The sequence below is a fragment of the Rattus norvegicus genome, chromosome 1, assembly GCF_036323735.1.
Source record: "Rattus norvegicus strain BN/NHsdMcwi chromosome 1, GRCr8, whole genome shotgun sequence".
Classification (NCBI taxonomy): Eukaryota; Metazoa; Chordata; class Mammalia; order Rodentia; family Muridae; genus Rattus; species Rattus norvegicus.
Window position 1 is genome coordinate 269,985,725 of NC_086019.1, and position 14,679 is coordinate 270,000,403.

At 43.1% G+C, this 14,679-nt stretch overlaps 1 protein-coding gene and 1 long non-coding RNA gene across 2 annotated transcripts; one reads left to right on the forward strand and one right to left on the reverse strand.

Annotated features, from left to right (window-relative positions):
* Window positions 1-1,966: 1,966 nt before the first annotated feature.
* On the reverse strand, window positions 1,967-14,387 carry Prdx3 (peroxiredoxin 3). Its single transcript, NM_022540.2, has 7 exons — window positions 14,325-14,387; window positions 12,724-12,859; window positions 10,751-10,892; window positions 9,645-9,780; window positions 7,598-7,701; window positions 3,099-3,264; window positions 1,967-2,636 (listed from the first exon to the last, which is right to left on the reverse strand). Exons 1-7 carry the CDS (start codon window positions 14,358-14,360, stop codon window positions 2,583-2,585), a joined length of 774 nt encoding a protein of 257 aa, NP_071985.2. The 5' UTR covers window positions 14,361-14,387; the 3' UTR covers window positions 1,967-2,582.
* On the forward strand, window positions 11,238-14,380 carry LOC134485269 (uncharacterized). Its single transcript, XR_010063334.1, has 2 exons — window positions 11,238-11,945; window positions 14,221-14,380. It is a non-coding gene; the product is annotated as an uncharacterized LOC134485269 (long non-coding RNA).
* Window positions 14,388-14,679: the final 292 nt, after the last annotated feature.

Sequence of the window (14,679 nt, forward strand, 5' to 3'; positions counted from 1 at the left end):
TAGCTCCAGAATAAACTTACTCTTTTTTTCTTTAAGAGTTGTTTTTGCTTTGGGGATTTTTTTGTTGTTGTTGTTACGGTATGGTGTTTGTTTGTTTTTGCATCAATCCACTTTGGTTGAAAGCCAGATCAACTACAGAGTCAAATGGGCCTTTCCTACCTTCTCTCATCCCATTTCCAGGCGTCAGTATAGATGGACTAGTTGGTATGCACTTGAATGTGTGGACAGAGTATGCATGGTGTTCAGTAAGACTCCAGAGCTGGAGCCCCAGCACAACACTTAACTAAGTGATTCCCCCATGTCAGTATCTCCAGGTCTATCTTCTCATCTGGAAAAAGGAGTAGTAATTGTACTAATCCTAGGTTTGCTTAAGATTGAAGGAAATGATTGAGCCAGGCTGAACCCACTGGAGGCGGCCAGTGATAGCCATGACCACCACCTAGAAGTTATCAATCCCTGCTTTTCCCATCCAGGAATTCAGACCGTCTGTCAGCTTACGTGGCTCTTCTCTTCAGTCGCTTCGTTGACCTGACTCACTTTGCCTTCAGCAGCTGGGTAAAAGGACCCCTCCTCAGCATTCCCATTTTGCCCAGATATACACTTGTGGTATCATTACGGTCTTTCGCACATTGCATTGTCTGATTGGCTCTACCCTTCAGTGAGTCACAGATCCAGTCCAGCTGGCTCTGTGCTTTATCACCTTGGAAGTCCTTCAGTTGAAAGAAACAGAACGATCTTTAGGGTGCGTTATTGTCCCTTTCTCCATTCTGAGGGAATACAGAAGGTAGCTGTGGCAAAGTCTCATCCCATACTGTAGCCCAGGCTGGGTTTGATCTTCCTGGATATGTACATGCATGAGCTGTGATGTCCATCACACATATTCCCCCATCACATTTAGAATCCACTCCTTAGTTTGCCTGAGAGACTGGGTCCCTAACTGCCATTCTGCCACTTTCCCTAATACTCCAGTGGCATGGCCTCCTTCATGTTTCCTGCCTAGAAACCCCTTACTTCCTGCGGTGGTTTAAATGAGAATGGATCCAATATGCTCATATATTTGAATGCTTTGTCCCATGTTGGTGGAACTGTTTGGAAGGATCAGGAGATGTGGCCTTGTCAGAGGCCCCAGGGATGGGATAGATTGGAGATTCTAAGGCCCACACCATTCCCACTTAGGTGTCTTATCTCAGGCCTGTGGATCAGATGTAAGCTCTCAGCTCTGTTCCAGTGCCATTCCTACCAGCTGCCATGCAGGTCACAAACTAATCTTCTGGAACCACCCGCCTCAACTTAAATTCTTTCTTCTAGTCTTGCGTGCTGGTGATACACACCTTTAATCTCAGCATTTGGGAGGCAGATGTGGATAGATTTCTAAATTTGAACCAGCATGGTCTACAAAGTATTCTAGGACAGCAAAAGCTGTTACACAGAGACACCTTATCTTGAAAAACCAAATAAACAAATAAAAAATCCAAAACAAATTCTTTTATAAGTTGTCTTGTCATGTTTTGTCACAGCAAAAGAAAAGCCACTAAGACACTTGCTAATCCCCCTTTCTGTTTTTTTCCTCAAAACCCCAAGATATATATATATATATATTTACACTCATTTTACATATGCAAAAATAGAACCAGACTCTTCTCCCTAAAGACTTCCCTGAAAAACCTACTCAGAACCCTGCAAGTACCTGATTTCTGTTTATTGAGCTTCTCTTCCAGAATCAAGGGAATAAAGACAAAGGTTTATTTTTCTTCACTCCAATGCCTCCAGGACCAACCTGGCATGGTTTTCATTCCAGGAGCTAGCAAAATAAGGGATGAAAGTTTAGGTATCTTGCCTGCTAATTTCAGTTTCCTAAGAGTGGAGACAGCTCCGTGTAAAATGCCCAGTAAACAGGTACTTGTTGAGCTAAGTCATCAAAGGAGGAGCAGTGCCCCAGAATAAATTGACAGTTAATGATGTCAAGTATCTTAATGTTTATTTTTATTCTTTACATCCAGCACTTGAAGAAAAGAAAATGACATAGTGTTTTAGAAACATAGTCCTTCATGATTATAACTCATCAATACCTTAGAACACACAAGGACACTGTGAGTTAATGACTACACTAAAAAATAATGGGAAATTCAGCATAATTAACAAAAATCCAAGAGGAAATTTCAGGACCTTGATCAGAAGCTTTCACTAAGTGCTGGCACTATATGCTACTTCATTTCACTAAGTGCTGGCGCTATGTGCTACTTCATTTCACTAAGTACTGGTGCTATGTGCTACTTCACTGTAGACCAAGCTTCAGGGCAGGCTAAGAAATCTTAACCCTCTGAAGACATGATCTAAGAAATGGGGACCAAGCACTTGTAGAGAATTGGTAGCCATCAAGAAGTCCCTAGTAAGGACAGCTATGGAAGGAGCTGGCCACCTTTAACCTGAACCTGTCTTAAAATTACAAAGCCCATGGAGCAGTACTTATAAACACAAGCATGGTGAGGTTTTGCCATTCTATAAATAATCTTCAGGATTCCAGCTGGGGCTCTCTTTTGGCATGAGAAGCTTCAGGTAAACAGCAGACATAGGATGACCTATTATTGATGGACCTTCTCAAAGTACTCTTTTGAAGCTGTTGGACTTGGCTTGATCTGAAAATTTAAAAAAAAAAAATTAAATAGTTTAGGAGGAATTTCATAACAGTCGTCTCAAAAGGGAGCTCAAGGATCACAGCTTTTTTTGTTTGTTTGTTTGTTTGTTTGTTTGAAGACAGAGTTTCCAATGGCCCTGGCTATCCTGGAACTCACTTTGTAGACCAGGTTAGCCTCAAACTCAAAATGGTTCACCTGCCCCTTCATCTAGATAAAAGGTGTGTGCTACCATATCTGGCCCAAGCTCTTAGTCTTAAACTAAAATTTCTTCACTGTTGAAGATTAGCCCATTTTGTTTAAAACATATAGATGAAAATTAACTAGCAGCCTCAGTAGAAACTGTCCATCTAAGTGTCACCCACCCACACTCAGCCAGCACCTCTGTAGCCTTCCTTGACAGAACACCCTTGAGACAGAGGAGACCTGGGGTTGGGGCGTAGTGATCTGAGGAAAACAACATACCGTAGGGGACTCTGGTGTCCAGTTGGCTGGGCAGACTTCTCCATGGGTCTCCACAAACTGGAACGCCTTTACCAAACGGAGTGTTTCTTCCACACTTCGGCCCACCGGAAGGTCATTGACACTCAGGTGCTTGATGACACCATTAGGGTCAATAATGAAGAGACCTCTGCACAGAATTTATCCTCATTAACAGGAATAGTGCCAACAACTCATTTCTGTCCTTTTATGTCTTCAGTTCTCCTTTTAGTAAATTCATCAACTTGTCAAATGCTTTAAAATGGGAGTGTTAGGGACTGAAGAGATTACTTAGCAATTAATAATTTTTACTGTCTATCCAGAGGACCCGAGTTCAGTTCCTAGATCCCATGTAGGGGAACCACATAACTGCCTGTAACTCCTGCTTCTGGGGATCTGACTTCCTTTTAGAGCCTCCAAGGGCAAGTAAGTAAATGTACATGCTTTTACAGAGTTACACACACATAGTTAAAATTAAATCTTAGAAAAAGAAAAACCAACCTGGAATTAATATATATTTTTTTTCTTTTTTTGGAGCTGGGGACCAAACCCAGGGCCTGGCACTTGCTAGGCAAGCGCTCTACCACTGAGCTAAATCCCCAACCCCTGGAATTAATATTTTAAGAAAATTTATCACCTTTCAATAATGACATGCTCTGGTAATACAAGACCACCACAGAAAGCATACATTATAGGAATATTGCAAAACTGTATCCCCAATGTGATAGGATACCTAAAAAAGATGAACTAAAGACAGAAGAGACCTTTACACAGTGATCTAGCATGCACTCTTTGGACTCCCGGTTCAGACTGGTAATGTGACCTCATATACGTAAGAGGGAGATTGGAACTACATCCAATATTTAAAACTTCCCTTTAAAAGATTTTATTTTTGTGTGTTTGTTGTTTATGCATACGTGCAAACACCCATGGAGTCCAGAAGAAGGTGCTGGATTCTCTGGAGCTGGAGTTATAGGCGTCTGTAATGTGGGTCCTGAAAATCAAACTCTGATCCTCTAACATCAGTGAGCACTCAGGACTGCTGAGTCATCTTTATGGCAGCTCACAATCCCTTTTGTTTTTCTTTTGAGACAGGGTCTTTCTACACAGTCCTGGCACTACTATGTAGACCAGGCTAGCCTAGAACTCAGAATGCTTGGATTAAAGGTGTGCACCACATCAAGCTTTATCCCCCTCAACAGGATACAGGGACTTCAAGTGTCAACTACACAGGGAAAAGGCAAAGTACAAAGAAGCTTCTCTTTCCAATGCCTGATGTTTGGAATCAAAGCTTTGAGTCTGACCTTACACTTCTTTTGCTTGGTCTTTGAGGGAACCAGGTGCAGTCTCTAGAGAGAAGTACAGGCAGACCTGGGAAGGAGCAGGGCATATACACTCTACGTATCAGCTAGACTCAGCTTTCTTTCCCCTCTTAGCCCAGAAGAAAACTGATAGGAGTTTATAAAATCAGAAAACCCTAGGGAAGGAATCATAACAGATTACACTTTCTCCTGCCACAGTCAACTATGGAGGAGCTTGGCTTTGGTTTACTAAGGGAAACAGTAATACTGAAGTCAACAAGGCGAACTTCCCTAACCCTGCCAGAGGTTCAAGATGTGTTGGGCGTAGCTAGTCCAACTGTATGGCACCCCAAGGCATGGTCCTCTTTTCCAGATGACAACTGAAGCCTATGTTCCTGTGAAAAAGGCTGCAACTGAACATGTGATTGTGTAAGACAGGGAACTTTCTCCACTTCCACGGAATGTAAGAACATAGAAAGCACGGGCTATGACAACTGCATGCCCTACTCCCTAAACTACCTGACTAGGTTACTCCTCTGTACCAACCAGATTCACCTTCATTTTATCTAAGAGAATATTGCAGCCCAGAGTCACACAGCCATTAAAAGGCAAAGTTTAAAAAGAAAACCTGTAGTGGTTTGAATATGCTTGATCCATAGGAAGTGGCACTAGTAGGCATGGCCATGCTGGAAGAAGTGTGCTACTGTATAGGCAAGGCTTTGAGATCTCTTCGTGCTCAAGCCCTGCTCACTGCAGAAGAGCGCCTCCTCCTGGCTGCCTGCAGAAGAGTCTCTCTTGGTTGCCTTCAGATCAAGATGTAGAATTCTCCTTCTAGCACCATATCTGCCTGTACACTACCATGCTTCCCACTATGATGATAATGGACTGAACCGTTGAAACTGTAAGCCAGCCCCAATTAAACGTTTTCCTTTGTAAGAGTTACCTAGATCATGGTATCTATTCACAGCAATGAAACCCTAAGACAAAATCAAATATTGGTTTATTCAGTTTCACAGCTTATACAACACCGTCTACACTGGGAGAAATTGAGACTGACACACACACACACACACACACACACACACACACACACACACACATACACACACACAAGAGTGTGGGGGGAGACAAGAGAATGAACTTTGAAAAGTCTTTCTCCAAACGGTCCAGTAGCTTAAGTACCAGGAAAAGCTGTTACAGAAGGGTTCCTGGACTGGTATCAGTGGGACCATCAAAACATAGGCACCCTTTACTAAAAGGAGACCCAGGTAGTGGACAGGGTACACGTCTTGGCCATTTCTGAAAGATATGCAACCCTCACAGACACTATTTAGTGCACAATTTATTTATTTATTTATAGACATAAATAAAAATGGCTTTTTCTGGGGATGGGGAAGCAGTTAAGAGTACTTACTGCTCCTGCAGAGGACTTGGGTTAGATTCCCAAAACCCATATGGCAGCTAAGAACCATTTATAACTCTAGTTCCAGGGGATCTGACCTCCAGGACCCATTTCTAATCCAAGGAAAGTGCTTACAACACAGACATACATGCAGGCAAAACATACCCATACACATAAAATAAAATAAATTTGTGATGTCTACTCTTGGTTGTTAACTTGACAAAATCAGGAATTAACTAAAACCCAAATGATTGGGCACATCTGTGAGGAAACTCTTTGCCCCCCTTTTCCTCAGATTGGGATTCTCTATGTATAGTCTTGGCTGTCCTGGAATTCATTCTGCAGGCCAGGCTGGCCCCAATCTCAAGCAATCTACCTGATCCTGCCTCCTGAGTGCTGGGATTGAAGGTGTGCCCCACTACTGCCCAGCGATTACTTTCTTAATTAAGTCATTTGAAGTAGGAAGAATATATCCCATTTCTAATCTGGATATTTGAAGTAGGAATATGTATTTTTTTTTTTTAAGATTTATTTATTTTATTTACTGTAGCTGTTTTCAGACACACCAAAAGAGGGCATCAGATCCCATTACAGATGGTTGTGAGCCACCTTGTGGTTGCTGGGAATTGAACTCAGGACCTTTGGAAGGGCAGCCAGTGCTCTTAACCGCTGAGCCATCTCTCCAGCCTAGGAATATATATATATCTTTGATCTGGACCATGCCTTCTCCCTGCAGCCTATATAAAGGACATGAAAGGAGGAAGCCTGCTTCTTACCTGCTTGCTAGCGCTCTTGATGGTAAGTAAGTCAGTTCTCTCACTAGCATTGGACCACTTCTTAGCATTCCTGCGGTTGAGCTTTGGTCTTTGGCTATGTATTGTAATGTTAATACTGGCCCACAAGGCCTGGTCAGGAACTAGAGAGTCTATGAGTAACCTTGTTCCCCAACTCATCCCTCTCTGACTGGTGAAAAGATAGAGTCTATAGCCTTCTACAGGCAGAAGAGAGATTTTTGAGTTCCGGGCTTGGGGTTGGAAGAGGAGAAAAAAAGAGGAGGAGGAAGAGGAAGAAGAAGAGGACTGGAGAGGAAGGAGAGAAGATGGAGAGAGAAGCCCAGATGGAACATGGAAGTTACAACTCGGGGTTGTTGATGGGGAAGTAATTTCTAACAGCTTAGAGGGTAGATATCTGCCCAGCTCTAGTGCTATAAAGGCTTATTATAAATATAAAGGGCGTGTATCTTTTATCTGGGAACTGAATGACCAAGACAGGGTAGAAACCCCGATTTGAGATTGCTAAGATTAGTTGGACCACAGCCTATAAGGCATTCTAATAAACCTATGTATTTATTACACACACACACACACACACACACACACACACACACACACACACACAGTGTAAATTCATTCTCTAAGTTCTGAGCCCTAATATACAATCTAAATTAAGAAAAGAAAAAGGTTTTGCTTCTGACAGCGTTTATCATCCAGGTATCATACTTGTGATACAAACGCATAATCCCAGCACTGAGATAGCTAGAATGAGAACAAATTCAAGGATAACCTGGTGATATGTATGTATGTATGTATATATGTATGTATGTATGTATGTACCCTGACTCAAAAATCAAAACTTCCACCAAAGAACCAAAGCTGTATTTCTTCCTGAGTTTTGCCAAAACTGACAAACAAAAATGCTGTAGAAGAGACCTTATATATCTTTAAAAATCAAGATGACACTAAAATATGCCAAACCATCCTGTCTGTAAGAACAGCTCTTACCTGAGCGCAATGCCAGCACTTTCCAACAGTACTCCGTAGTCTCGGGATATCTGCTTAGTTAAGTCCGACAACAGCGTGATGTTCATGTGGCCCAAACCACCATTCTAATAAAAAGGCAAACAGGACTGGTTTTTATTGGATGGTCCAACAAGGTCTGAACCACATTCCAATGTTAAAAACCAACAATGATGGTGGCAAGTAACAGTAAATGCACGTAAGGGAATTATGTTTAACTTACTTCCCTCTTACAACCAGCCCAACCCTGTTATTTATATTTTACGTGTCAGAGAGTTTTACCTGCATGTAAGTGTATCTATCATAAGCATGTAGTGTTTGAGAAGACCAGGAGAGGGTATCTGGTCCCCTGAAACTGAAGCTAAAGGCAGTTGTGAGCTGACATGTGGATGTTGAGAATTAAACCTGGGTTCTCTTAAAAAACAGCAGTGTTCTTAACCAATGAGCCATCTTTCCAGTACCTATGATCTTGATGTATTAACTGATGTGTGTATGTTTATGTGTGTGCGCAAACGTGGCATTGCATACGTGTGGAGGCGAGAGAACAACTCTCTGGAGTTGTTCTTTCCTTACACTTTATGTAGGCTCCAGGTTGTCAGGCTTGCTCAGCAAGCACTTTTCCTGCTGACTGACCTCAATAGCCCATCTCCATCATTTTAAAGAGGAGGAAACTAAAGCTCAAAAAGTGAAATACTTTTCTTCAGGCCACTGCTAGAAAGAGACTGATTGACCTTTATCTTTTGAGGAAGGGTCTGTCTCATGCAGCCAGACTGGTCTCCAACTTTCTATGTAGCCAATGATGATCTTCAACTTCTATCTTCCTGGATAATAGGCTGTGCTAACACATCCAATGTATGTGGTACTGGAGACTGAACCCAAGGCTTTGTGTATGCTAGGTAAAAGCTGTGAGCATACCCGCCCTCTTTTTCCAATTGTTAAAGCAGCTGTTGAATTGAAAACTAAATTCTCAAATATAAAAATGAAGAAAGTAAATTATTCAAGTCACTATTGTTAGTCCTGAACATACCTAGTGAAATTTTGATTTTTTTTTCCCCCTTAGCAGATTTGTAGACATCAAACAGAACAGTACAGTCAACTACTAAGGGTTCAAGAGGAGGTGACAGACAACAGCCACATCCCTTGTCCCACTGAGCCTATCTCCATTACTTGGAAGAAATATGTGGAATGAGCAGTAAAGATATTGTGTGGTCTATATCATATGTTATGACCATAGTTTACAAACTGCTGACAGGAGAGGATCTATAAGTAACCTACTCCAGAAGGATATGGCTCACCGGTACATGTACAGCATTTGATCCCAGCAAGGCATAAACCAGGTTCTGGAAGGCTGAAGGATCAGCTCAAGGTCATCTAAGCTAATATACCCTAATCCTGAGCCTGGAATACACAAGACACTGTTTTTGAAAGGACGAAAAGGGGAAGGCAGGGAGGCAGGCAAATGCTCCCTTCAGACTATCTAAGTCTTGACAACCTCTAGACTTTGTATTAAATCTCTTTTGTTAGTGCAGAGAGCAGGGGTAGCTGGGGAATGAGCAAGAGACACTGGCCAATGATTAGTTAGATAAGAGGAATAGGTTCTGTTCTTCTGTACAATAAATGACTACATATCAGTTTTTAAAATTAGCTAAAGAAGCATCTTTGTTTGTTTGTTTGAGGCAGGGTCTCACCATGTGGCTCTGGTTGTCCTGGAACTCACTACATAGACCAGACTAAGTCAAAACTCACAAAGATCATCCTGTCTCTGCCTTCTGAGTGCTGGGATTAAAGGTGTGAACCACTTCCACCAAGCTGAAAGGGATTCTGAATGTCATCACCACAAAGAAATGACTCAGGAAAGAGTACTGAATAGCCTGATTTGATCCTTGCACAATGTACACATGTATCAAAACATTGCATTGTATTCCATAAATATATACAATGTTTTTATTGTGTGGTCTGTATTATTTATGAAGTAGAAATGAAACCAAAGAATAAAATAAAACCAAGAAAAGGTGACTGTCACTCAACCTACCTTTCTTGGCGTGTTGATCCAGGCAAGATGACTGAAGTGGGAATCCACAGAAACAGCAACTACTTCACAGTTTACGTCATGAAACTCATTGGCTTTGTCACTGAAAGCAACAATTTCTGTAGGACACACAAATGTGCTTGGGGGGAGGAAAAGAAAGGTTCATCAGATCTAAAATCTTACCACAGTTGGTAGTCTAAAACTAAATTGATTCACTTAGGGGTTAAAAAAAATGTGAAAATGGGCTGGGCGTGCTGCATGTGGTGGTATACACCTTTAATCCCAGAACTCTGAAGGAGGATCTCTGTGAGTTCAGACCAGTCTGGTCTACATATGGAGACCATGACGACAACAACCAAAAAAAAAAGGAAGCTTCCTTATGGGCTGGTGGTGTCCAGTTTTAATCCAAGCACCCAGGAGGCAGAGAAAAATCTTGCCTCCAGTAAACAAACAAACACACAAATAAACAAATGAATGAAGGTGGTTGGGAGGCATATTTAAAGAGTTAAAAGAAAACCTGTACTTTCAAATAAAGTAACTTTATGAAAAACTCATTTTATTTATGCATGTATGAGTTATACTGTTGCTGTCTTCAAATACACCAGAAGGCACTGGATTCCATTACAGATGGTTGTGAGCCACCATGTGGTTGCTGGAAATTGAACTCAGGACCTCTGGAAAAGCATCCAGTGCTCTTCTGAGTCACATCTCCACCCCCACGCCCCCAAAAAAGAATCATTTCTTATACTACTTCCACCCGGACTGTTGTAAAGTTTAGACTGGCTTAGGGAACCACTAATCGAAAGCATATGAGATAAAACTGTATTAAATGCTGAATGCATAATCCAGTAAGAGTGCTTGCCTAGCATGCACAAGGCCCGGGGTTTGATCCCCAGGATCACCGGAAAAACCAACAGAACCACACTAAAACTCCTCCATTAAAAGGAAGGACATTTCCTCCCATTATGTTCACATGAGCTACAGATGGCCAAGGACAGTGGACAAAAATTAGAAAGAACCTTCCTCTCCACTAAAAGAGGAATTTCAGTGTGGGTTAGAGATCAACACCAGCTCTGAGGGACATGAAAATATTATAAAATCAAACTTACAAATCCAAAGGGTAGAAGAAAAGCACCAAGTATTTCCCCTTAAAGTCGTCGAGACTCAGCTCTTTGAACTCTCCATTGACAACAGCAGTACCTTTAAAATGGGGCGCATGCTGGGTGACAGCAGGGGTGTGGAATGAAGAACCTAAAAAAGATCACACACCTGTATGTAGCTGGTCATCTACCACATGAAGTACTGCATGATTTTACTTACCAAGTAAATTTACTATTTACTGTAACTGGTGACAAAAGTTGTTTATTAACACAATGCAGTAAGATGGTTCACTTCAATTGTACATCTTAGGTAGAGTAATTTTTCCTTCAGCACAGTTCCAAAGCATATACAAACTCAACTCAGTGGTAGGGAGTGCGTGCGTGCGTGCGTGCGTGTGTGTGTGTGTGTGTGTGTGTGTGTGTGTGTGTGTGTGTGTGTGTGTGTATGTGTGTGTGTGTGTGTGTGTGTGTGTGTGCGCGTGCGTGCAAAGCATACTCATGAGCATGAATATGGAGAATGGAAGACACACAGATCCTCAGAAGACATTTACCATTTTTTTTTAAACCCTTTCTCTCTTTTAAGAGTCTTTTATAAACTCAGCTTACCAAGTAGGGTAGGCTAGCTGACACTGAGCTCCAAGGACTCAGTGGTCTTCTCCTCCCCAAGTGCTGAGACCATCACATACTACCATGCTGGGTCTTATGTGAGTTCTGAAGGTTGGTCAGAACTGACTGACTTAGCTATCACTCCAACCCTAAAGAAAAACACTAGAACAAACACTAGAAGAAATGAAATGAAATGGCTTGGAACTAAAAGGAAGAGGAGGAAGGCAATAGAAAGAATCAGAGAAGGCAGTCAGACATGGAGCTAGCTCAGACTTGGGTGTGTGTATCACAGGAAACTGCCCATGGTATTGTTTGACTTGACTGAGGGGCCAATACAGAGGGAAGGAACAAACTCAAAACTCAGAGCAGGTCTTAAAAGGACCCTCAACAACAAGCAGTCGGATTAGCTCTTCACGGTAGGGAGAACAGAGTCTAGGAGGCTCTAGTGCAGGAAAACAGCTGTTTCCAGGCAGATTAGGCCATCAGAAGGATAAGACTGACAGGAGCAATGCCTGTCGTTATCTTAGTGAGAGGCACTGAGGCGTGGCAGAGAGAAACCAAGAGCAAGATGCAGGACATATTCCAAAGCTGGGATAAGGTATGGTAGAGCTCTGTGGTGTTTTGTGTATTCATTTTATCTAGTAATTTAGGTATCTTAAAGGATTATTTTTTTTAAAGATTTATTTATTATGTATAAATACACTGTAACTGTTCTCAGACACACAAGAGGGCATCAGATCTCTTTACAGATGGTTGTGAGCCACCATGTGGTTGCTGGGATTTGAACTCAGGACCTCTGGAAGAGCAGTCAGTGCTCTTAACCACTGAGCCATTTCTCCAGCCTGAGGAGTATCTTTTAAGTACATTATATAAATATTTTCTTTTTCCTAGATTATAGCCCTTTCTACTCTTTTTTTTTCTTTTCTTGGGGGGGGGGGGGCATTGCTGTTTATTTGTTGTTCCCAGACCGTCTCACACTATGACATTATCATTGGCCTGGAACTTTTTTTTTTCCTTTTTGGTTCTTCAAGACAGGGTTTCATTGTGTAGACCTTGCTGTCATGGAACTCTATAGATCAGGCTGGCCTCTAACTCAGAGATCTACCTGCCTCTGTCTCCTGAGTGCTGGCATTAAAGGTGTGTGGCTCCACCACTGGCTTCCATTTTCTTCCTGTTTTCTTAAAAGTAGGTTTTAAAATTTTGACACTGCCAAGTACTGTTCCTAACAGTTCCTTATAGATCCAGCCATCTCTATGCATTCTCACACTGCACTTTTAAAATCTCCAAGGACAAGCCTCATGTAGAATAGCCAGGGTCCAGAGTAGTTGATATGGGCCCCTTTACCTGGGTGCCAACTAGAGCACAGTAACACTTACTGGTGCTAAAGGCAAACTTTGCTTGGGGACAGGCAGACCACAGCATGTCTGTCAAGCAGGTTCTTCTAGAAGCAACAGGCCTAAGAACTGTTGAGGCAGAAATACTCCGGAAAATAGTGCTCGCAGGCCGAGCCACCTGGAAAGAAAAATGCTTTCTATTAGAAAGGCTCTTTGGAAGGGTGCTGTGGCTCTTTGTTAATGATCCTTTTCCCAATGAAACAAATACCAAATCAAGTTAAGAGAATGGGTTGAGTTTACTTATTTTTTTAAAAAAGTATAGAATAGAGTTTATTCAGGGCATGGAGAGGGGAGTTGAGAGGGTAGTAGAGGCAGGGAGAAGAGAGAGGGAGGGAGAGGAGGGGGAGGAGGAAAGGGAGGAAAGGGAGAGGAGTAGAGGCCGGCCATTAGCACGTGGAGAGAAGGGGGAAGGGAACGAGGAGAGAAGAGACAATCGGGGAAGAGCAAGAGATCAACAGAGGAGAAAGAGCGACTCTACATTTTCTTAAAGACTGCAAGACTTAAAGATTTTCTTAAAGACTGCAAGGCCAAGAAAATCATAAGAATATAGCCTCAAGAGTAAATTCAATTCCAAAAATTCGGGAAGGCCAGGCCAGGCTGAATAGCTGTACCCTTCTCCGTCTGGAGCTAGCTATCTGTTGCATCATGTAGCCACATCAAGGTTTTTCTCAGAAAAAGGCCCTTCCAGGCTCTCAATCAAGGAACAGCGGTGAAGTTCATACACTGGGAGGGTTTGGCCCAAGCTCAAGGTTAATAGGGTTTGCTCAACTTTGATGTCCATTATGGGACAGAGAGTTAGGAGCTGAGCCCTGCGATGAAAAAAGAGAGGAGGATGGCTAACAAGAAGACAGTAAGTAGGCTGCTACTAGAAAACAGCAGATACCAAGGCTGAGTCCAGCCTGAGTATGGAGTAGAAAGCGGCTCCTGTTACTGTTTTTATTCCCATTACTTTGTTTATACTCAGATTTAAGTATGAGTTCACAGCCATGTAGAAATGTGGCATCACTCTTTCATGGTAAAGAAAGGAAAAACGGAGATTCAGAAATGTGAAGTCAAGCCAGGCGGTGCATGCCTTTAATTCCAGCACTCGGGAGGCAGAGAAGGGCGGATCTCTGTGAGTTCCCGACTATCCTAATCTACAGAGCAAGTTTCAGGATATCCAGGGATACAGAGCGAAACCCTGTCTCGAAAAACCACGCATACATACCTACACTCCTCTCCCCACCCCACCCCCACACGTGTCACTTGCCCAAGGTCGTATTTGGTGACAGACCCTAGAGCACGGTAGTCAACACACTAGCCTCAAAAGCCAGGCCTGGGTGCTTATTTTAGAAGTAGTAAGGAAACCCTCGAACGCTAGGACTTGGGGAGCACACTACACGCGCGGGGAAGAGAAAAGCTGTCCTGCGCAGGCGCAAGACGGCCTTTCGGGCTACAAGAGGCCCCGAGGTTCCCGAGCTGAGAACTCCCTCCCATAAGGGCTAGTGGCCAGCAGACCCAAGGGGGCGCGATCCGGTCCTGGAAGCAAGTGCTGGTCAGAGTGTCTGTTATGTCATGCGCCTGCCCAGCTGCCAGCCACTCACCGAGGACCAGAGCAACCTTCCCGCAGCTGCCGCCATCTTCAGAGAACGCAAGAGCCACGATAGGCGGAGACACCCACGAGCAGCTGGAGGACTCCCGGTGTGCTTCTGCCGGGGGCGTGGTTTCTGCTCCCCGCTTCACCCATGGGGGCGGGGCCTCGATAGGCGAGGTGGGGCTTTCGGGGAGGGTGGGCGGTCCAGGCAGGAGGGGTGCGGCTTACGTGAAGGGGCTGGACCTCGGTGTGCGGTTGTGACTTAGGGAAGAAGGCATAGAACCGCTCCTTCCTGCCCAGGAGGAAATTCCCTTTTGACCTAAATACCCGAGTGCTTGTTTTCCCATTTATCGCACTAACCTAAA